At 43.7% G+C, this 23,938-nt stretch overlaps 1 protein-coding gene across 3 annotated transcripts in view; it reads left to right on the top strand.

The window, feature by feature from the left end:
- ERN1 (endoplasmic reticulum to nucleus signaling 1) overlaps positions 1-23,938 on the top strand; it is a 92,170-nt gene that overhangs the window by 34,770 nt on the left and 33,462 nt on the right. For all 3 annotated transcript variants that reach the window (XR_014772901.1, XM_084748506.1, XM_084748507.1), the window contains exons 3-5: positions 16,696-16,729; positions 18,190-18,262; positions 21,745-21,817. Coding sequence is in view for 2 of the 3 variants with exons in the window: in XM_084748506.1 (XP_084604632.1) it covers positions 16,696-16,729; positions 18,190-18,262; positions 21,745-21,817 (180 nt within the window). In the remaining variant the exon portion in view is untranslated. The remainder of the gene's footprint in view (positions 1-16,695; positions 16,730-18,189; positions 18,263-21,744; positions 21,818-23,938) is intronic.

Here is a 23,938-nt window from a genome sequence, read left to right as displayed (position 1 = left end):
AGGCTGGCCTTGAATTCAGAGATTCCGGGAGTGCTGGAATTAAAGGTGTGCGCTACCACCACCCAGCAGAGAGGGGCTATTAAATGACACTTCAGCATGGGTTAGTGACACTTCAGAGCTGATCACCTAACGTGGCGTTGTAGATCTCATAGCTAAGGATGAACTGTGGACGGCTCGTTCTGTTTTTGTTACTGTTTCTGTTAGAGACAGGGCCTCCTATAACATAGACTCAAACTCCATGTGTAGCTAAGGATGACCTGGAACTCTTTGTTTTTTTCGAGACAGGGTTTCTCTATGTAGCCCTGGCTGTTTTGAACTCACTTTGTAGACCAGGCTGCCTCGAACCCACAGAGATCCCCCTGCCTCTGCATCCTGAGTGCTGGCATTACAGGCATATGCCAACATGCCCTGCTTGACCTGGAACTCCTGATTTCCTGTCTTTACCTTCCAAGTGACAGAAGTATAGATATAGATCACCAAGCCCAGCAGAACTACATTTTAAAATTAAATTAGGGCTGGAGAGATGGCTCAGTGGCTAAGAGCACTGTCTGCTCTTCTAGATGTCCTGAGTTCAATTCCCAGCAACCACATAGTGGCTCACAACCATCTATAATGAGATCTGATGCCCTCTTCCAGTGTGCAGGTGTACATGCAAGCAGAACACTGTATATGTAATAAATAAATCTTTAAAAAAATAAATAATTAAATTAAACCCTGGATAGTAGTAACTTCAGTTTATATTTCTGTCCTGGGCTTGCTTTGTAGACCAGGCTGGCCTCAAACTCATAGCAATCCCCCTGCCTCTGCCTCTCCAGTGCTGGGATTAAAGGTGTGTGCTACCATGCCCAGTGACAAAGAGGTGCTTGTAGTGAGAAGGTAAGACAGTGTTATTGTTTGAGTTTGAGATTATCTCCCACAGGCTCGTGTCCGCAGGTGGTGGTGCTCTTTTGGGAGGCCGTGGAAACTTCAAAGAGTGAGGCTTGGCTGCTGGAAGTAAGCCACTGGGGATGAGCCCTGAGGGTTATAGCTGGATCATACTTCCTCGTTGGTCAACACGCTGTTCTCAGCAGCCTCCCATTTCCACTCACATGGACTAAGCTGCTCCTGTCATGCCTTCCCACCATGGTGGGTGGTGTTTTCTAAACTGTGAGCTGAGGAGGCTGGAGAGATGGCTCAGTGGTCCCAGAGGACCTGGGTTTGGTTCCCAGCACTCACATAGCGACTCACTCATCTGTAACTCTAGTTCAAGGTACCCAGCACACTTTCCTGGCCTCCACAGCACCAGGCTTGCCTATGGCACATAAAGTAAAATGAAATAAAACAGAACCAACCCTGTGAGCCAAGATAAACCTCTTTCCCTGTGAGGTACTCTTGTGTGGTATTTTGTCACAGCGATGAGAAAAGTTGCTGAAATACAGGGTAAGGATAAGGTTTCCTTGACTGAAGAGCATTGGAATGGACGAGTGTGGCAGAAGTGGGGGTACACTGAGCTTAGAGAGATATGGGGACCAAGATGTAAGGAATCCTGTTCTGCCTTGATATGATTTATTACAAAAGTACCCTTTTGCTTTCTGGAAACAAAGTAATAATAGAAAAATAATTTTGTCTGTTTGTTTTTCAAGACAGGATTTCTCTGTGTAGCCTTGGCTGTCCTAGACTCCCTTTGTAGACCAGGCTGGCCTCGAACTCACAGCAATCCGCCTGCTTCTGCCTCCTGAGTGCTGGGATTAAAGGTGTGCACCACTATGCCCAGCTCGAAAAATAATTTTTAAAAATTTAGATAGGAAATCAGGTGTGGTGGCACATGCCTTTAATCCCAACACTTGGGAGGCAGAAGCAGGCGGATCTCTGTGAGTTTGAGGCCAGCCTGGTCTACAAAGTGAGTCCAGAACAGCCAAGGCTACACAGAGAGACACTGTCTCAAAAAACAAACACCCAAACAAAAAATTTAGATAGGAAATTTTTATGTAGTCTAGAATGGGCTGTATAGATCAGGTTGACCTCAGTTTTGTGATCCTTCTCACTTAGACTCCGTAGTATTGGCATTGTAGACACATATTACCATATTTTATTATTTTAAATAATTTTTAATAACATATACAGAATTTACCTTGTAGATACTAGGGTCATGTATCGACACTCCGCCTGTGAGGCAGTGCTAGGTCTGTTAGTGGAGATGAGAGTACCAACAGAGCCATGAAGATGGACTTCCCAAGATGGTGGACACTGCATGGGAATGTTCCATATAAAAGAAATACGGTCTTGACTCACACAGAAGGTATAGTCTGATAAAATTCAGTATATTATATCATACAAAATATGCTTTTGTGCCTATGTGTAAAGCAGATTGTGGGCTTAGAAAGCTACTTAGGGCACAATGAGAAAATGTCTCTAGCCATGAAGGAATTCCTCCACAAAAGCCTAGTTATGCTGGCACCCTGATCTCAGAATTCCAGCCTACAGCACTAGGACAAATAGCTGTCAGCTGCTTCAGTCCCTCAGTCTGCGGAGTTTGACAGTTGAGCACACGAGGGTACCTGCTATTCTCCAATTTGAGAATGAGTGGATGCTGTTTGAATGGGACTGAACTGCTGCTGGGGCAGGAAGAAGTTGGGATAGTAACAGCTGGGTGCACAAGGCAGGAGCCTGACTCAGGCCTGAGACAGTCGAGCGGGTGGAAGAAACCTGTGAATGCAAGCACAGACTTACCCATCAAACTGGTGTTCTTCAGAATACGTATCTGGAATTATCTGGGATTCTATTTCATGGTTTCCTATCTGTTTCCTTTTTTTCAGGAGCCAAAAACCTACAAATATCCACCCCCATTTCCACACTGCTTTTTGGCAGGTACACTTGCTCTCAACCAAACACATGTTGCTGTTCCCAGAAATAGAAGTGCCTTGTGCCAAAGTGGGAAATTGTACTTAGTAGAGAAAATGAAGCTTACTTGTTTTTGGCACTTAGGTGCATTGAGACATGTTACGTTAGCTGTAGTCTTCCCAAGTCTGGTTTTGTGCTGCAGCAATCTCCATCTGCCTCTGAAATCTCCCCAGTGATCAGGCTTGTGTATGTTCCATTTCTGAAGCTTCAGACCAGATAGATGCCAACTGCCTGCAGTTCTGGTGGTGGTGGGGCAGTGGGTGTGTGTGTGGGGTGGTGGTGGGGGGTGGTGATGGTGGTGATAGTGGCAGTGGCGGCAGTGCACTCCTTTAATCCCAGCACTCCATGAACAGAGGCAGGCAGAGTTCGAGACCAGCCTGGTCTGCAGAACAAGTTCTAGGAGAGCTAAGGGCTACATAGAGAAACCCTGTCACAAACCAACCAACTCACCAAACAAACAAAAAACAAAACAAAACAAAAAAACGCTCCAAAACTCACGTTGGCCTGGTGCAGCTGATTGGACTGTAATATTCCCAGCACTGGCTTAGGGATCTTTGTCCTCTGCATAAAACACTTGTTGCCTCTGCTTTTTGGCAATCAGATTTTTATCTGATTATAATTCTTTAGTAGACCAAACATATTTTCTTCCATCTCTTTTCCAATAATGGTGGGCACAAAGGACTGGGTCCAATTTAGAATCATTCTTACTAATCATAAAAAAAAGATGCTGAATTGGGGCTGGAGAGATGACTTCGCAGTTAAGAGCATTGTCTGTTCTTCCAGAGGTCCTGAGTTCAATTCCCAGCAGCCACATGGTGGCTCACAGCCATCTATACCCTCTAATGCCCTCTTCCAGCATGCAGATGTGCATGCAAATAGAGCACTCATACATGAGGGTCCTGTGAGTGGTCAGTATTAGAGACTCTCAGAGGGGTTAGAACCAATTTACTTAATTGAAATTTGAAGACAGACTTAAACAACCACATAAACTTCCCTTTCTAAATGTACACTTCTTTTCTGAGGCCTTCCTGTGCTGACAGCCATGGCCCACAAGTCTAGAAAACAGAATGATGCTCTCTGCTATCTATCCCCTTACTGTTCAGCTGGCCTGATAATCAGGTCCTGTTGTGCAGATTCAGAAAGTACCTTCCAAATCTGTCACTGCTCTCGGTCCCCAGTTGCAGGTCATAGCCAGGCTGTGGCATCTACTTCCTAGATTAAGTGGCAGTCTGCTGACCACCATCCTCATTCCCCGCTGTCTCTCCTTTGCCTGTCATACTGCACTCAGATTCACCCCCCCCCCATACACACACACTCCAGTTAGACTACAGCACAGCTGCCCCTGAAGACAGTTGTGCTGCCTCCAGTGCTTGCCACCTATATCCATGTGGAGAGTGTGTCACCTGTGCACAAAGAGAAGAAAGGGAGCATGCACGTCCTTGATGGGCTTTTCATTATGGACACTATACCATGGGTGTGTTCCCACCCACGTGTGTGCATGTGTAGTGGTCAGATGTTGACATCAAAATGTCTTCCTCAGTCATTTCTCCACCTTCTGAACCTGAATCTTTCTAATTAGGCAGGACTGGCTAACTGGCCAACAAGCCCCTGGAGTTCATCTATTTCTGCCACCTCCCCTCTCCAGTGCTGAGGTTATGAACGCTTAATGCTAAGGTCCCCCCCTTTTTTTAATAGGGACTGTATTTTAATTTTTTTAGGGGTGTGTGGTGTGCATAGGTGTGTGGGTGTGGGTGCACAGGTAGGTATCTATGGATGTGTGTGGAGGCCAGAGATTGATACTGCATGTCTTTCTCAATGGGTCTGCACCTTACCTACTGATAGAGGATCTCTTGATGAACCTGGTGCTTGCAAGTTTAGCTAATCCAGCTACCCAGCTTGCCTGTTAATTCCCTGTTTCTGCCTTCTGAACACTGGGATTACAAGCAGGCTTTTTATATGGGTGCTGGTGATCCAAACTCCAGTCCTAATGCTTGCATGGCAAGTGCTCTGTCCACTCAGTTATCTCTCTAGCCCTGGGTTTTACTTTTTAACATGAAAGATTTTGGGAGAAGGGAGACATACAGGGGACATAATCCTGGACCTTGTTGTGTAAGTATCCTATCACTGTGTTAAATCCCTAACCCCATGTGAATTTTTTTTTTTTAAGATTTACTTATTTAAGAAGTATACAGTGTTTTGCCTGCATGTAAACCTGCACACCAGAAGAGGGCACCAGATCTCATTACAGATGGTTGTGAGCCACCATCTGATTGCTGGGAATTGAACTCAGGACTTTTGGAAGAGCAGCCAGTGCTCTTAACCTCTGAGCCGTCTCTCCAGCCCCATGTGAAATGTTTGAAAACATTTTTCAACAGAAAGATAATACCTCAGTATACCCATGTACTCACTCTTCAGCTTCCACAAGACCAACTCATGGTCAACTTGTTCACTTTGTACCCAGCTCACTTCCCTCCCTGGTGCGCCACACTTCAAAACACAGTGTCTCACATTGGACTTTTCTCTTGCCAGCAAGTCCCTGCCAGTAATAGCAGAAATCTGGTCTCTAATGCAAATTCTTAGCCCTTTGGTTGGTATGTATCGAAACATAGTTATAATTTTGAAAGCATATGAATAAAATTCTTCTTTTTGGCTATAACTGTAACCCGTTCCTAGTTGCCTTTGGGTGTCTGTGGCTTGATATCATCTCACCCCACCCCCATTGCATCTGCTCAGTTGTGGCATCCCAGAAGGCACTTCATGACTGGTGCTGACACCTCGTCTGGATTACTTCTGTTGAAGTGAAGATGAGTGGTTTTTTTGTTTTTTTGTTTTTTCCCAAGACAAGGTTTCTGTGTGTAGCCCTGGCTACCCTGGAACTCACTCTGTAGAACAGGTTGGCCTTAAACTCACAGAGATATACCTGCCTCTGCCTCCTGAGTGCTGGGATTAAAGGCATGTGCCACCACACCCCCAGCACATGAAAACCTTTTTGATTAGACATTTATTTTAAAATTCCTTCCCCCGTGAAAGCTAGACTTTGAGGGCCTTTAAAACTTTATACTTTTACAATATAAACCTGACAGCTTTAAGGAGCATAAGGTTTACATTAGCCATGCACTTTTTCTCTGGGGAGACGTATTTCCCTAGTTAGGTTGCTTGAATGCATGAAAAATTGAGTTTTGAGATGAGGAAACATGAATAACTGTTTCTCCGAGTATTCTTATCAGAATGTAGTATTGGAGCATTAAATTCACCTGAGGAAATGGCAGTTGTTTATTGCATTCAGACCACACCTTTCTTGTTTCGTTGCTGGGATTAAAATCTCCATGTCACTTTTTGTCTCGTTCCTTTCTTGTCTTTTTCTTGGTCTGTCTTGCTGGTCTGTCATCCGTCTCACAATAGCATAGTCCTGTCTTCACTGAGCTGTTGTTTCTCTTGCTGCATCCTTCCCCCTACTTGTGTTTTCCTTCTCCTCCTCTCTCCTTCATTTGAGCTCTGATGTCTGCCTGCCACTCAGCTCATTTTCATAGGACTGCATCACACTTGTCTTCATCTCAGACGCTTCTGGTTTTGGTCCTAAGGTTTGGTACTTTCTTGTCTATTGTGGCTGTGCTAGCAGTCTCACTCATGTTTTCCTGTCACTCTCATGCTCTCGGCCTGCTTTCTCTGTGAAGTTATGGAGGGGGGAGGCGTGCGTGCGTGCGTGCGTGCGTGCGTGCGTGCGTGTCTGTTGAATACTTCAGCTCACACCTAAGAGCTCCTGTTGCATGTGGTGCATACTCTAGAAATGTTGTACTGTGTCATAAATACCTACTTCATGACCCAGTGACCTTTCTTTATCCCATAAAGCACTTAACAGGACTAAGCTGATAGTAGATGCCCAGTATTTGGTTTTGAGATTCATGTGATAAATCTTAACAGATAATTACTAGTAGTTGTATTTCTGTCCTTCTGAGAGAGAGAGAGAAAAAGAAAAAGGGATAAAGAGAGGAATAAGGAAGGGAAAAAGAAAGTGTGTGGGGGTGAGGAGGGGGCAAAGCATTTGTGACTTCATCTCTGGTTTCTATGGGCTTTAAATGCCTTTTGAAAGCACCCGTCCTTTCATTTCAAATCACTTGGAGAGGTGCACTTAGATGGGTTTCTCACCAAATGCCATAGCATCTAGGTTGTCCTGGAGCAGTCTCTACTCAGAGAGGAGGCTGGTTTCAGTGTTTATATGTGGAGCCGGATAGAGGTTGGAAGGTGAGCGTGTAGGAGGGCAGTACAAGCTGTGCTTTACCGTGTGCAGCCAGGTATCCTGAGAAGTGGAGTGTTCCAGAAACGTTGGTGCTCATTTGGGGTAGGAAGGAGAGTGATTTCTCCAGGCTCTTTGAGCAGCAGCTAAATGAGCAATGCCTTCTCAAAGGCTCTGTAATCAAAGGGTTCTTCCTTCGTGAAAGAAGTCTGCCTAGAGCCACCTCCAGAGAAACTCAACTAGAGTTTGAAACACCTAATTTCATCTTGACTGACTTCATTAAAGCCCTTTTTTATTTAGCTAACTTATGTTGCCCCTTCCCCCCCTCCAGCATAGCAGCCTAACCAGCCAGTGTTAGGGAAGGCTGGGGTTGGGGGTTGGGGTGTCTCAGGCATGCAGTTGCCCTCAGGAACTGGAGGACCTGACCTCCAACAGTGTCTTACAGGTAAAGGTGGAATAAGAAAACCTTTGTTTCCAGCCTGTAGGAAAGGGTTTCCTGAAATAGCTTCTTTTTTTTTTTTTTTTTTTAGCCTTTTTTGTTTTACCCTTTTCATTTTAGAAAAGTGTCATACATAGGCAGAAGTAAAGGGAACAAAATCAAGAGACCCTTGTGTAGCCAGTGCCCAGCTTCAGTGATGGCCAACATATGACAATCTGTCTCTCTCCTTCTTTTATTTCAAAGCAAACACCACAACATCTTATCCATAAATGTAAGTAATTTTATTTTTTTATTTTTATTTTTGAGATAGAGTTTCTCTTGTAGTCCCAGCTATCCTAGACATGCTTTGTAGTTCAGGCTGGGCTCAAACTCTCAGTGATCCACCTGCCTCTGCCTCCTGAGTGCTGGGATTAAAGGTGTGTGCCACCATGCCCAGCTCAATTTGAGTAATTTGTATCACAGAAAAATAAACAATACTGTGCCTGGGAAGCTGCTTTAACTTATATTACATAGGTGTTACTATGGGATTATCCTCTTCATTAGGAAAGCTTGGCTACATTCTACCTGTAGTCCTGACTTTCCTAAATTACTGATTGCCTTTCATTCTGCAGATGACATTGTTAACTGTGTATTAAGAGGGCAACGCCTGGGCAGCAGCCACTCAGAGGCTCACTCCCTAGTTAGTCACTAAATATATGTGAGCTTTCTCTTATTTGCTGTGTATATTTCCCGACAAACAAAATAGGTAGACTCTGGACCAAAGTACTTGGAATTCAGTACAATCCTTAAAATACCAAGGAAACCGCTACATGAAGCAAAGCACTTGTCCCTTGAGAAACATAGGAAGTACATCATGCATATGGACCGAGTGCATATAGCAGATGGCGTGCTTTTTATTTCCTGGAGAAAGGCTATTTGCATGGAGACTGAAAGGCAAGCTGACTTAGATGGAGGTGAGCACAGAGACCAACTCCAAAGCCCAAGATGAATTTAGGGAAGAGTTACTTATGCAGGAAATCACAGAGAGGTGGGCCTGTAGTTGACCAATGTCCAACATCATGCTTGAAAGAGTTGGTAGTTTAAATCTCAGGTTATGCTACGTTAATATCAATGGTATCATAACTTTGCTTTTGGCAGTTGCTATGACAAAATTCAAACACCATGTGATAATCTCTGTTAAATGGTAATGAGGGTGCCCACATCTATTTTATTATAAGGCTTGAAAATTGTGTAGTACTTGACAGGTACATACGTTCCATAGTAAGTAATTATGATTAAGAATGAAACATTTTCACTTTTTGTGTATTTTTTGCCCCATGGGTTCTCAGCTATTAGACCCTAAATACTAAGTTTCTCAGACCTAATTACTCAAGAAATGGGATTGTCAGAAATTTCTTAGGAAAAATTGCTGATACATGAGAGTACTATAAACATGGGAGCTGACTTAAGCCACAGTAGTAGAAGGCATTCTGTGTGTGAAGAGATGCCATTGGAGGATTTTAGCCACAAGGTGACACAAGGATTGCCTTTGTCAAGCCTTCTTACCAAGTGGAGTGTGAGTCTGAGAAGCAGAGAAACTAAGCTGGGGAGCTGGAGTGCAGACCCATGGGGGATGATGATGATGATGATGATGATGTGTGTGTGTGTGTGTGTGTGTGTGTGTGTGTGTCCCTCCCTCTCTCCCTCCCTACCCCTTCCCCCCCTCTCTGTGAGACAGGAGAAACCCTGTCTTCTCTCTTTCTCCCTCTCTCTCTCTCTCTCAGACAGAATTTCTCCATGTATCCCTGGCTGTCCTGGAACTCACTCTATAGAGTAGGCTGGCCTCGAACTCAGAGACTGGCCTGCCTCTGCCTCCAGAGCATGCACCACCACTGCCTTCCAGCTTTATTGTTTTTAAAGTGATAGATGAAAAGGCAGAAGTAAGTTCCCAAAAAATTTTAGTAAATCAAATTTACACGACTTGGGATTGAATTGAATGGGAATAGTAAGAGAAAGTAATACTAAAATAGGAGTGCTTTCAGGTTACCTGACTGTGTAGTTCTGAGCCACCAGGCCCTCTGGGGTTACAGAGTGAGGACCAAGGTGCTAGGGCCTGTGCAGCTGGAAATGGGGACATTTGAAAGTATCTGTGAGGTTTGCTCCCTGAAACGTTACTCTGGCAGTGTGATCCTGGCAGACAGGAAAGGACTAAAAAAGTATAGGTGAGAAGGTAGGCAAGAAACTTGGAGCAGTGCTTTCCCGTAAGGCCAGGATCAAATTGCCTAGCATATGTCACTAGAGCAAATTCTTGCCTCTACAGTCATTTTCTAGAGGACAGGCCTAGAAATCAGCATTTCAAAAAACCTTGTGAGTAACTGTTGGATGCTGGAGGTAGATGTGAAATACTATATCCACTCTGGAGAACTGTTTGGCAGTTTCTTGTCAAATGTAAATAATATGACTCAGCCATTCCACTCCTTAAATAGTTTCCCAGGGGAAAGAAAAAAATAGTTCAGATAGAGACCCATACTCAAGTGTTGGTAGTTTTATTCACAATATACAAAACCTAGAAGTAGCCCATATGTCCATCAACAGATTAATAGGTAAACAAATAGTGTCACATCCTTAAAAGACAGAATGCTATTCATTAATTTTCGTCAGTGATACAACAGGTGTAAATTTCAAAAACATTGTATAATGAAAAAGACTCCATACGCAAAAGGATCTCCAATTGCCAAACTTATGAACAAACAAAGCACTCTATCAGTGGTTATCTGAGGATGGGGAAGATTTTGGAGTGTTGATTCCAGAGGGGTGAAAAAAAAGTGTTTGGGGTAACCACAGAAATGATCTATGACTGGGAATAACATGGGTTATTCGGCCTTTAAGATTATTCAAACTATGTACTTAAATTTGATGCTTTTAGGAAAGAAAGGAGATCATATACAGAAGGGGGTGGGTACTTTATAGGCAGAGGAGAAGGAGCCTGAGATCCTTGGAGACAGCGTGCTGCCTAAGGCTCCAAACAAGAATGTGCAACGTGCCTGGCATGGTGGCACATGCCCTTAATCCCAGCACTCAGGAGGCAGAGGCAGGCAGATTGCTGTGAGTTGGAGGCCAGCCTGGTCTACAAAGTGAGTCCAGGACAGCCAAGGCTAACACAGAGAGAACCTGTCTCAAAAAACAAAACAAAACAAAAAAAAATGTGCAACGTCTGCATATAAAGGATAGAATTGGCCAACTCAGCCACGGTTGAAAGGTGAGAAGTCTCAGATCTCATACAGTCTCCTACATTTTACCTATGAAAATAGAGGCAAGGAGCAAAGACTTGAAATACCAGGGATAAGCGAGGACAAAGGCCAACCAGGAAGTAGATAAATAAATATCCTATTGACATGGGACCCAGATGGCTATATATGTACATAATATTGCCCCAAATGGTTGTAGTGTTTTCTTTTTTCTTTTTGGTTTTTTGAGACAGAGTTTCTCTGTGTAGCCCTAGCTGTTCTGGAACTCACTCTGTAGATCAGGCTGGCTTCGAACTCACAGAGAACTGTTTGCCTCTGCCCTGAATGCTGGGTACCACCACTGTCCAGCTAATTGCCGTGTTTTCAACAGTGTTCAGAGGCCCCATGTTGGGCACCACTTATAGCACCCCCCTTTTTTTCTTAAAGTTTTATTTACTTTATTACATATAGGTGCTTTACAGAAGAGGGCAGCAGATCTCATTATAGATGGTTGTGAGCCACCATGAGGTTGCTGGGAATTGAACTCAGGACCTCCGGAAGAGTAGGTGGCGCTCTTAACCACTGAACCATCTCTTCAGCCCTATAGCACCCTTTTTAACTCTATTTTATTTGGGGTTCCTTGAGCCTCTACCTCCCTTCCAAACCCCCAACCCTAGGTAGGAGAGAAAGAAGTTTAGAAGGGAAAGGGGACATACAGCTCTCTAGACTTAGTTCTGCCTGGTTAAGTCGTTGGGTTCTTTGGGGCGATACCAATCTCAGTCAGGCTACCCAGCAGCAGCCTTCTTCCCTCTCTGACAGTCTCCTCGAACATTCACCGCCCCCAGCATCCTCGATCTCTCTAAGTATCTCCTCCAAGTCCTCTGGGCTCTGGTATTTATACCCTCTCAGAGTCCTCAGAATTAAATTAACTGTCTTATAATAAAATTGATGTACCTTCATTACCATTTAATATAGCTTGTCAAGGGATCTGCTTGCCTTTATTGACTGATTTCTGGAATTAAAAGCGTATACCACTAAATGTGGTTAAAACATTAAATTTTTTCAATTTAAATTTATTTATTCACTTTAATCCCAATTATAGCCCCCTCCTTCTTACTGATATCCCCCCATTAGCCCTCAGAGAAGGGAAGCCCCCCCCCCGACCCATCCTAGCACATCAAGTGGAATCAGGACTGAGCAAATCCTCTACCATGGTGGCCTAGCAAGGCAGCGCCGCCAGGGAGAAGTGATCAAAAAGCATGCAGGAAAGTCCTTGTCAGAGACAGCCCCCTTTTCCCTTCCTAGGAGAACCACGTGAAGACCTGCCTAGCTGCCCATTGGGTACATGTGTGTAGCAGGCCTAGATCTAGGCCATACATGGTCCTTGGTTGGTGTCAGACATCAATTTTTAAGTCAAACAATTTAACACAATGCAATCTAAACATAATAGTAACTTGATACATGCTGAAGAATAAGAGTAGGGAAATATTAAAAGTTTTGTTTCTGAGCTGGGCATAATGGTGCACGTCTGTAATCCCAGCACTCAGGGTGGCAGAGGCAGGCAGATGTCTGTGAGTTCAAGGCCAGCCTGGTCTACAAAGCAAGTCCAAGACAGCCCAAAGTTACACAGAGAAACCCTGTCTTGAAAAACCAGAAAAAGAAAAAGAAAGAAAAAAAGAAAGAAAGCAACCAGTCTTGGGAGTAATTTGGACAGTGGATGCTGAGGTACTGGTAGCACACAGAAGACACGTCTAGTTGATTCTGAGAGTAACTCCAGGGAGGAACTCAGGTTCTCCCCGACCTTGTGCTGGTTAGAACAGCTTATATTTTGTTTGGTTTTGATTTTGGTTTTCGAGACAGGGTTTCTCTGTATAGCCTTGGATGTCCTGGACTCACTTTGTAGACCAGGCTGGCTAGGACAGGTTATAGAGAAGGGATGTGCCCCCAAGAGAGAGGAGAGCCTGCATAGGAACCTGGAAATACCCCTCCAGATGGAGCAAGGCAGCACTCACTTCTGTGGAGATAGGAACATTTACACCTCCACCCTGATGCGCTGGGACAAAGAAAGTATGAGCATCTGCTTTCCCATTTTGTCTCAGGCTAACACAGTAGATTAGCAGCACAGTATGGTAGGAGTAAGTGTCATCTGACCCGGCCCAGGATGCTGGAAACCAGCAGGTGGAGTTGGGTCCAGTGGCTGTTCCTTCCAGGGCAACAGTTAGAAGGTTGGTTTCTTCCCAAGGTAATCTTGGGAAAGACCCAACATTGTTTTCAGTGATATTTCCCCATAGCTGTACCAGTAACCTCACCTTTAACTTGAGTTACACCCATTTTACCCCACCTCCTTTCTCAAAGTAAAACAGCTCAGTGAGGTTGGCATACATCCTTATCTGGCTCCATGTGGATAGACTGCCCTATTTTGCAGGAGTATTTGCTTACAGCCTTACAGTTTGCCTAGGGTTTCTTTTCATTGGCTGAAAGTTGTAAGCAAGAATCTTGCCTGATATAGTTCTCATTAGTAAATAAAAAACTACTTTTCTGTTGAACTTTGATCACACATTTTCAAGTGATCCTTGTTTTTATTTTTGTTGGGGAATCACAAAAATGTTTAACTTTTATTAATGTAGAAAATCCCAAACATAGATGCAGAAAACAGTGAAAAGATTCCAGATGCCTGATTTAATCTCTAGCAAGTCACTGGCAATAAGCCACTGTTTGCTTAATCTGCCCCTCACACAATTCTTTTCTGTACTTTTTGCTTGTTTTTTTTTTTGTTTTTGTTTTTTGTTTTGTTTTTGTTTTTTTGAGACAGGGTTTCTCTGTGTAGCCTTGGCTGTTCTGAAACTCACTCTGTAGACCATGTTGACCTCGAACTCAGAGGTCCATCCTCCTGCTTCTGCTGGAATTAGAGGTGTGTGCTACCGGCATCTGTACGATTTTCAAGCAAATCCTGGATTCTCTCTGTGCCAGACAAGGTCTCACAAGCCCAGGCTGGCCTTGAACTTGGAACTCTGCTGCCTCAGGCTCCCGAGTGCTAGAATTACATGCATGTACTACCAAGCTTGGCCACCAGTTAGTCTTTAAGAAGAGAAGTGTCTGTAGAGCAGGCCATTATTATATCTCAGAAGCTAAGCCGCAGTTTGCCTGCCTCTGTCAGCTTAATGAATGAGTTTTAACCTGGTCCACACCTTACAGAAGCTTGTCCAGGTACTCTGTTATGCTGAGTGGACAGAGTGTGAAGGCAACCGCATGGCGACACTCCTAGAGTTAATTTTTTTATAAGACTAGAAAACAAGAATGTTTCTTCAACTCTGATGTTGCTGGCCCAAGGAACCATCTGTTTTCCACTGACGTCCTTCCTGTATCTTAAGATGCAGGGTACATCTTCAGACCTGAGACCTAAAAAAGTCAGAGGGCCAGTAAGATTCCAGCTGATGGAATCTCCCTCTGAAGATGACTCCATGAGACTGAGAAAAGACTGTACGGCAAAGATTAGGTTATGAACAGGAATTCAAACATGTTAACATCCATGTCTTATTTTTGTAATTGCTAAATTTTAGTAGTGCCTCCTTCCATTGGTTTATGTGTGGCACCATTAAGTGGCTAAAGTGAGCAAAACGATGGCTGTTACACTGTTCCACTTTCTTTGGAATATGTCATTCTCGCGTTTGCTGGCTTGCATGGCTTTAGGTCTGTGTTGGAGAGTCTGGGCCCTAATTGCACCTTGCCTGGTTTGTTTCAGATGAGTGAGTGTCGTGTGCTTTTATTTCCTGTCTCTTGCATCAGTCTGTTTGTGAGAGTGTACTGAGAGGTGATTAATGGGAAAGATAAACATGTGCTTACTGACTGAAAGTTCACCCTGTTTCCTGCGGGGTCTTTCTTTGGTTTAGTGAATTGTTTGTTTGCTGCCTGCAGATCACATCTGGTATGTGTCTCTGTTGTGAACAGAGTCAGCATATGATAGATTGGAAAGACTTTTACTTCACAGGAGAGTCCCAGGTGATAAAAAGACCAGACAGCTGTTTGTCACCGTGAGCCTCCGAGTCTAGAACTCTGCGTACAAAATCATGTTAGAGCATTTCCCTCCCTCTGCTCTGGAGTGTGTAGCTTGGCTGTAGCTGTGCGCATTTGTTGGCAACACTGCCTCACTGTGCGTCTCCCTTGAGGTCCTCAGGGGTGGCAGCCTGCTGCTGCTGCTCACGTCCTCTCACCAGCACATCCATCGGAGCCGTTTGGGAGCCTCCCCTTTGGTTATTCTCAGGAGAACATTGGAAGAGAGAAATTCAGCCAGATTTTACTGCTGTAAATGGATAAGAAAAGAAAGCTCTTTCCAATTTAAAAAGTAATATCTGATCTTGTAGAAAATTTGAGAAAAATAGAAAAAGTGAGATTTGCTTATACTTTAAAAAGAATATCATTAGTACATATGATCTTTCCATCTAGTGTTTGTTGTACTAAAGGTTTTCTGTATTGCTACATTGTAACCTATGTAAATGTGCTTTTCACATGACTACAAAAGCATAAAAACTTGTACGTGCTTAAAACTTAGGTTTATTAACATTGGGCATGGTGATGTACAACTTTAATCCCAGCACTCAGGAGGCAGAGGCAGGCATCTCTGACCAGCCAAAGCTGCACACTCAGACCTTGTTTCAAAACAAAATAAATTTAAAACCCAAAATTTTAGTAGACTTTTGTTTTGTTTTCAAGACATGGTTTCTCTGTGTATCCTTGGCTGTCCTGGGATTAATGGTGCACACCACCATACCCGGCTTAGTAGACTTTTAAGAGGCCTTGATTTTCTGCCAAACTGGTAATTTAATCACATCAAAGAATAGTTACTACATTTATAATGCTATTGTGACTATCTTTGTACAAATAGCTTTTCTTGTATTTTATACTATTTTAAGCTATATCTTACAGAAATATAATTAGTGGGTCAAAGTGAATCAACCTTGAAGCCAGTAGGATCGCCTTCCATAAACTGCTGCAAGGGCATTTACTATCCAGTTAGCATCCATTATAAAGCCAAAGTGTGGCATTTCCTAATAGGAATTTTAACTCCTACTCTAGGAATTCAACAGTAAACTACTAATGACTCAACTCTTAGACACTCTGTGATGGGGACTGGAGAGACGGGGTTAAGAACACTGGCTGCAAGCCAGGCATGGTGGTACATGGTCTTTAATCCCAGCACTCAGAAGGCAGAGGCAGGCGGATCTCTGTGAGTTCGAGGCCAGCCTGGTCTACAAAATGAGTTCAGGACAGCCAAGGCCACACAGAGAAACCCTGTCTCAAAAAACCAAACGAACAAAAATAACACTGGCTGCTCTCATACAGGAACTTGGCTTCACTACCCAACATGCATATGGCGGTTCACAGCCATCTTTAACTCCACTGGCTCCAAGGCTCTCTTCTGCCCTCTACAGGCACTTTTTATGTATGTCGCAGAGGCATACATGCAGGCAAAACACACACACACACACACACACACACACACACACACGACATAATAAATATTTACAAATCTTCATTAGATTTATTTTAAGTGTGAATGTTTTGCTTGTGTGTTGTTTGCAACATATAGGCTTGGTACCTTCAGAGGCCAGAAGAGGGCATCAGATCCCCTGGAATTGCAGTTATGGAGGCTGCGAGTTCTATGTGGGTGTTAGGAATCCAATCAGAGTCCTGTGCAGGAACAACAAATGCTTTTAACTCCCTGGCCATCTCTCCAGCCCCATCCCGGCTATTCTTAGTAAGACTTAGTAAAGTACTTACTTTGGCACCTTTATGTGTTTCCTGAAGTGCCCTCAAGTGACTTAGATGATACAGGTCAGCCTTAGTTATTGGCACAGCTTGTAAGTTGGTCCTGGGAAGCCTCCAGGGCCCTGACATTTTGGAGCCCTTCTGATGATGCGTCTTGTTCTTTTGCACAGATCCAGTCCTGCAGGTCCCAACACACGTGGAAGAGTAAGTTTTCTCATCTCCTTAGTATTTTCTTTAATTTTCTTATCTTATTTAGCTGCTGGGCACAAATATATGCACAAGTTTAAAGTGTAACAAGAATTTTTGAGACATAAAATTTTTCCAGATGGGATAATAGCAGCCTCTGTCCCTTGGGTAAGGAAGAGCTTTATTAAAAAGGTTTTGATTGAGATGGAACTTTTTTTTTTCTCTTGAGACAAGTCTTATTATATAGCTCTAGCTGTCCTGGAGCTCACTATGTACACCAGGCTGGCATCAAACTCACAGAGATGAGCCTGCCTCTGCCTCCCAAGTGCTATAATTAAAGGTGTGCGACTCCCCTATGCCCGGTGACTTGAGATGAAACTTAAATTGAGTTTTGAGTTAAACTTCTATAGTCTGGATCTCTCTTTTTAAAATTTATTTACTTATTCATTTTAAAAAATATATTCATTCATTTTATGTGCATGGTTGTTTTGCCTTCACGCATATCTGTGTATCATATGTGTTGCCTGGTGCCCATGGAGTCCAGAGAGGGTATCAGATCTTCTGGGATTGGAGTTACAGATGGTTATGAGCCACCATGTGGGTGCTGGACAGAGTGGGTTCTCTAGTAGAGTAGATAGCTAGCTCTTAACCGCTGAACCGTCTCTCCAGTCCCTGGATCACATCGCAGAGAAGAAAGGTGAATCAACCCACTCTCAGAGTGTGTATGTATGTGTGTTCACGGAAGCGTCGTTGCCTCTAAGAGCCTGAAACGATGCCACAACCCAAGCTGAGAAGAGGTTAGGAAAAGGAATCCTGGCTGGCATCAATTATAGTTCCATCTTTAGCACACTCACCTGACAGAAGATCCATCTCCCATCTCCCTGTGGGATCCTACTAACAGAGACCTTGATCTGCATCCCTGACAGGTTCTCTGATGTCAGGCTTTCAGGGTCTGCTTTTATTGCTGTCATTTAAGAAATAAATGTTTGTTGAAAATGATAAGTAACATTGATTAGACTTAGTGGATTTTTTTTTAAGTTAAAAAGAGGGGAGCTCTGAGAGACACCTCAGCAGTTAGAGCACTTGTTGCTCCTGCGGTGGACTTGGATCGGCTCCCTGCGTGCTCACCGCCATCTGTAACCCTGGTTCCAGTAGCTCCAGCAGTCGTGTGTATGCTGTATATACATGGCAGGGAGGGTGTAGCAGCTGGAAGGGGGTGTGGCGAGTGCATATGATCAAAACATCAGATATATACATTTATGAAGTTCTCCAAGAATAAATAAGACTATGGATTTAGTCTGCTTCTGCATGAGACTGTTGCTGTTGAATGTTAATTGTTGATGTCCAGGCAGAGTGGGCATGGAAGTTGAAAACAGACTTGCTAAGCTCTTTTCATTTATTTCTTCATCATTCACAGTGTCCTCTCCAGAAGGCAGTTTATTCCTTATGGCTTCATGTGACTTCTCTTTAATTTCTAGGCCTGCCTTCCTCCCGGATCCCAATGACGGCAGCCTGTACACACTCGGAGGCAAGAACAGCGAAGGCCTAACAGTGAGAATGTTTAGCTTCTCTGTGTACTCTGAAGTTCTGAACCAAGTCCTTATCTGCACCTACATGTGAGGCCACCTAGTAGCTTCAGACAAACCGCTGGCAATTCTGACTCAGATAATCTGCTATGGAGCATCACTGACATCTTAGAGTTTCTCAAATGAGCTTTTAAAAAAATTATGTGAGCTGCATGGTGGTGTGGCACATGCCTTTAATCCCAGCACTCGGGAGGCAGAGGCAGGCGGATCGCTGTGAGTTCGAGGCCAGCCTGGTCTACAAAGTGAGTCCAGGACAGCCAGCCAGGGCTACACAGAGAAACCCTGTCTCGAAAAAACAAAACAAAACAAAAGACCAGGACCAAGCACCAACTTGGGGAGGATAAGGTTTATTTCATCTAAACAGTTCTCTGGTCACACTCCGTAACTGAAGGACGTCAAGGCAGGGGCAACGCAGAAATCATGCAGGAGTGCAGCTGACTGGTTTGCACCTCCTAGCTTGCTCAGTTTGCTTTTCTATGCACTCCAGGACCACCTGCTCAGGTATGGCCCCACCCACACTGGGAGGTGCCCTCTCATATCAGTCATCAGTCAAGAAAATGCCCCGCAGGCTTGCCTGTAGGGAAATCTGATAGGGGCATCTTCTCAGTTGAGGTTCCCTTCTAAGATAACTCCAGCCCACGTTAAGTTGACAAAACAACCAACCAGGATAGACATTTATTCAAACATACATTTTATTACATGCAAATGTAGAATCTAGCCAAATACACCAGTAATAGAATGAATAAATAAATTTTGAGATAGTAGTTCAGTTGAATGCTCAGGGGCACAGTGGTCCACAGTGCACACGACATGACCACATCTCACAAATATAATAACACTAAGTAAAACATAACAGCCAAGATGTGGTGGCGCAGACCTTTAATTCCAACACTTGATAGGCAGAGACAGGTGGATCTCTGTAAATTTGAGAGCAGCCTGGTCTACAGATTAAGTTCCAGGACTACACAGAGAAACTGTGTCTCATAAAAACAAAAACGAACAAACAAAAAACCATGACAAACAGAACAGGCCGCAAACATAAGGGTTCATTTATATAATTCTCATCAAAACCAGGAAAAGTAGATTCTGTTGGTTTAGGGGTTAGAATAATAGATACAGCAACAAAAGGACAGAGAGGGCATTTCCAAAGAGCTTGAAACATTCTCTCTGTCTGATAAGGATGTTAGTGACAGACACTTGGGGCCAGCTACTGAGCTGTGCTCATGAGTGCCATTCTGACTTTGTTATACGTCACCACAAAGTTTTAAAAGCCTTCATGTGGTTCTATGGTGCAGCCAAGGATGAAAACCCTTAGTCTAGACTCTTTAAGTGAATTGTGGCTCCCAAATGGGTATTTTAAGATTAGGTTTCGAGCACCTGGGGCTGTGACAGAGGAAGGCAAGCCTCAGGGTGGAGCTGCATGTACTTCACCTCCTCGTGGCTCTACGTCAGTTTCTCTTCACATCATATCCAACACATCTGTGCTTTATGTGTTTTACTCGCTAGAAATAGTGGGGAGTGATTGCTGTTAGCCATCTCATTTGAACTTCTGGTTAGCCCATGGCCGTTGCCCCCACTTTGGAAGTATAGAAATCGAGCATGACAAGTCAAGGAATGTACCAAGACTAAAGCTTCCAGGGTTTGGACTTAAAGAGGTGTGATTCCCAAGGATGCTCTCTCAGAGCTGCGGTGGTGCCCTTCTCAAAACGCAGGACTCCAGAGTGCTGGACCTGCAAGGACTTTCTGATCCCAGAGACGTCTGGCAAAGCTCTAGACATTGCTACCTTGTGCTGGTATTTTCTTTTTCTTTCTTTCTTTCTTTCTTTCTTTCTTTCTTTTTCTTTCTTTCTTCCTTTTTTGAGAGAAGGTTTCCTTGTGTAGCCCTAGGTGTTCTAGACTCACTCTGTAGAGTAGGGGCTTGAACTCACAGAGATCTGCCTGCCTCTGCCTCCTGGAGTGCTGGGATTATAGGCATGCATCACCACGCCTGGCACGTTTTCCTTTTTCTAGGTTTAGTTTGAATGTTGAAATGATGGGAAATTTCAAATAATTAGTGCTTGTGGTTCTATTTTCCTTCTTGGAGAAAAGGAGAGAGTGTAGTAGAAGCTAACAGCAGGTGTCTACACAGTGTCAGGGCCTGGTCCAAAAATAAAGTTCACCGAAACAAGCAGTGGCTAGAAGGGCCCATCACAGTTCAGCTGTGGGCTCACAAGAAGCAGTTTTATGATGAAATGTGTTGAAACATTGGGAGTTCTTAGGAGCTTCTTTTCCTGGCACCTACCACAACTTCCTTTTTAGAACCCAAAGGCTCTGTTTCTTTTTCTTTTGTAAAGTTTTATTTTTTGTGTATTGTGTTTTGCCTGCATGTAACACCTGCGGGCCAGAAGAGGGCACCAGATCTCATTATAGATTGTTTTGAGCCACCTTATGGTTGCTGGGAATTGAACTCAGGACCTTTGGAAGAGCAGGTAGTGTGCTTAACCTCTGAGCCATCTCTCCAACCTAAGGCTCTGTTTTCAATAGAGAATTATTTACTGAAGAAAACATCAGACCTCAGAACTTTGTGTTGCCCATGTAATCACGTCTTCTTCTCTTAAAGCTTGACTTTCCAAATTGCTGCTTTTCAGCATTAATGCCATGGTCGTCCCATGGAAAAAGGCATTGCCATTCTACCTAGCTTGGCTATCTTTGGTTCAGTTTTTGAAGAAAGGAGATTTCTTTCTCCCTTAAAAAATCCAAGCCGGGCAGTGGTGGCGCACGCCTTTAATCCCAGCACTCGGGAGGCAGAGGCAGGCGGATTGCTGTGAGTTCGAGGCCAGCCTGGTCTACAAAGTGAGTCCAGGACAGCCAAGGCTACACAGAGAAACCCTGTCTCGAAAAACAAAACAAAAATAAAATAAAATAAAAATAAAAAATCCAACACTGGCCTCAGGCATGGTGACACATGCCTTAAATTTCAGCACACATGAGGCAGAGGCTGAAGCTGGTGGATCTCCATGAGTTCAAAGCAAGTCTGTTCTACAGAGTGAGTTCCAGGACATCCAGAGCTGTTAACACAGAAAAACTGTGTCTTAACAAGGCCAAACCCAAACCAAACCAACAAACAAAAAGCCAAGACTGTGTAACTCTACGTATTCATGTAATCTCAGAAAAGGTTTATGACATCCTCAGGGACTACCTGGACAAGAGCCCTGAGGGACCTGTACATCCTGTGTCTAATAAATGAGTTGGTGTACAGAGTTCAGAGGCTGGGAAACCCAGAGGCCATTGGGAGCAGAAGTGGAAGACGCCCAGGCCCTCCTGCTTAGGTTCCGGTTAGAAAGCCCCTTCTGCGATGTGCTTCTCTGCTTTCAGAACTAAGTCACAGAAACTGCGTATTTGGTAAAATTACAGTAATTTCATAAAACTTAATGTATTTTTTCCTGTTTTTATTTTTATTTTTTAAAGAAACTTCCCTTTACCATCCCAGAGTTGGTTCAGGCCTCCCCGTGCCGAAGTTCAGACGGAATCCTCTACATGGGTAAGAGTCCCATTCTCAACACTGAAAACTTGGTTATCTGGACAGTGAGTCCTGAAATCTGAGGATTTTTGGTTAAGAGAGCACGCTGTTTTCACCCTTTTTAAAATCTTTGAGAAAAGCCTCTCCTTGCCTCAGTTGTGCTGTGGTGCTGTTCATGCCAGGATCATTTGGCCAATTAAGAAAAAGCTCTCCTCATCTAAGGAAAAATTGACACCATTAATATGGGCACTCATTTAACAAGCTTTTAGCCGCTGGGTTGGCCTACTGCTGTTATTTCACGATTGCAACATACCTAACTGCAAATGGATAAAATTTAAAGTGAATACAATAGTCTGAGCCAAGGAAAAGGAAGCAAGGCCCTGCCTATTAATTATAGGGCTTTCTTAGTATTTCCTGCTATCAGAATATTTGGTAGCAGCAGCACTTAGCAGCTTACCTGATAAGCTGCCTTCATACCTATGGGGTCACAGCTTTCAAAGCATCAGCTCACCTGCTTTTCTTCAGCACATTGCTGCCAAAATGTCAATAAAAATGCATTTGTAGCACAAAAGAGAACTGTATTTATCTTGAAATTCTAGTAGCAATAATAAATAGCCTGTGTTTATATAGCAGCCTTCTTTTTGAGGAACTGAAAGTGCTTATTGCCTATTCATGCCTCAGGAGCTCTATGTATATTTCTAAGTCTCAAATGCAGGCTGGTTTTCAAGTTTTTTCTAGGGACAACCGAGCTCTGCTTCCTTGCAGGAGCCTTTCAGAATGAGGAACTTCTAGCCTAGGGATTTAGAGGAAACGACCAGCAAACCTTCTCCCCTCTGGGCCATGCCCTGGGCCTATATGACCGTCTTCTGACTGTGTCATTGCGCCCTGTGGCCTTCCAGCTTTTGTCAGCAATTCATCATCTCTGGTCAACATAGGATATTGTGTTTCCCCATCTTTATGCCATGTCTTTTGATTTGTTCTGTTCTTTTGAGACAGGGTTTCTCTGTGACTTAGAACTCATGAGGATATTTATGAACATGATAGTTACTGAATCCATTCACTGGAGCTGTGGGTAGATTATACAGTGGTCCTTGAAGTAACCTTAAGGTAACATAGATGGAAGGCATTCATGGTCATAGTTATTTGGTATGTGTGTATGTATGTATTTTGGTTTTTTGAGACAGGGTCTCTCTGTGTAGCTTTGGCTGTCCTGGACTCACTTTGTAGACCAGGCTGGCCTTGAACTCACAGCGATCCGCCTGCCTCTGCCTCCCGAGTGCTGGGATTAAAGGTATGAGCCACCACACCAGGCTTTAATTGGTGTAATTTAATCTCTGTCTTCAGACCTTTTTTATATGAAGACCTTATTGTTGAGAACAGTTAGGGTCCACAAACAGGTCTTGCATGTGTGGAACTGCTATGTTAACATCTGTTACGGCTAAGTGTAGCTTTAACAGATTCTACTTTCCTGCGGCCTTCTCTGGCTTCTCCATCTTCTGCTTCCATGGGAACTTGAATGTAGGAAACAACTATTAGACTAGGAAGACACGGGGGCTGGAGAGATGGCGCAGAGGTTAAGAACACCGTCTGCTCTTCCAGGGGTCCTGAGTTCAATTCCCAGCAACCACATGGTGGCTCACAATCATCTAGAATGATCTGGTGCCCTTTTCTGGCCTGCAGATGTACACTGTATACATAATAAATAAATACATCTTAAAAATAAAATAAAATAGGAAGACATAAACAATCAGAGGCATGGCTTACAGAATAGAAATGAATACATTACAGTGACTGTGTTGACCTTCAAATCAAGATGCTTGTGTCTATACCGTAGACACGTATGCTATATGTTTTCCAAAAAGTGTATATGTTATTGTGCAGTCTGCAGTCTGCCTGTTCATATTCAGTCAGCTGAGCAACACAAGGGATACATACAACCTCTAGCTTACTGGCTAGAGACAAAGGTTGAGATAACTTTAGCCTCATTAGCATCAGGTTACAGAACTCTGCTGACCAGTCATAGGTACTAGCTAATTATAGTTAAGTGCTGCTTCACATGTAGGCTAATTGGTAGGGGTGTTGAGGAATATGAATCGTTACCAGGAGGTGAGTCCCTTGCTTTGCTTGTGTTTATATAGATCC

Source organism: Acomys minous (genome assembly GCF_964271855.1).
Source record: "Acomys minous genome assembly, chromosome: 12".
NCBI lineage: Eukaryota > Metazoa > Chordata > Mammalia > Rodentia > Muridae > Acomys > Acomys minous.
The sequence above is the reverse complement of the archived record's forward strand: the minus strand, read 5'-3'. Positions and strand labels throughout refer to the sequence as shown.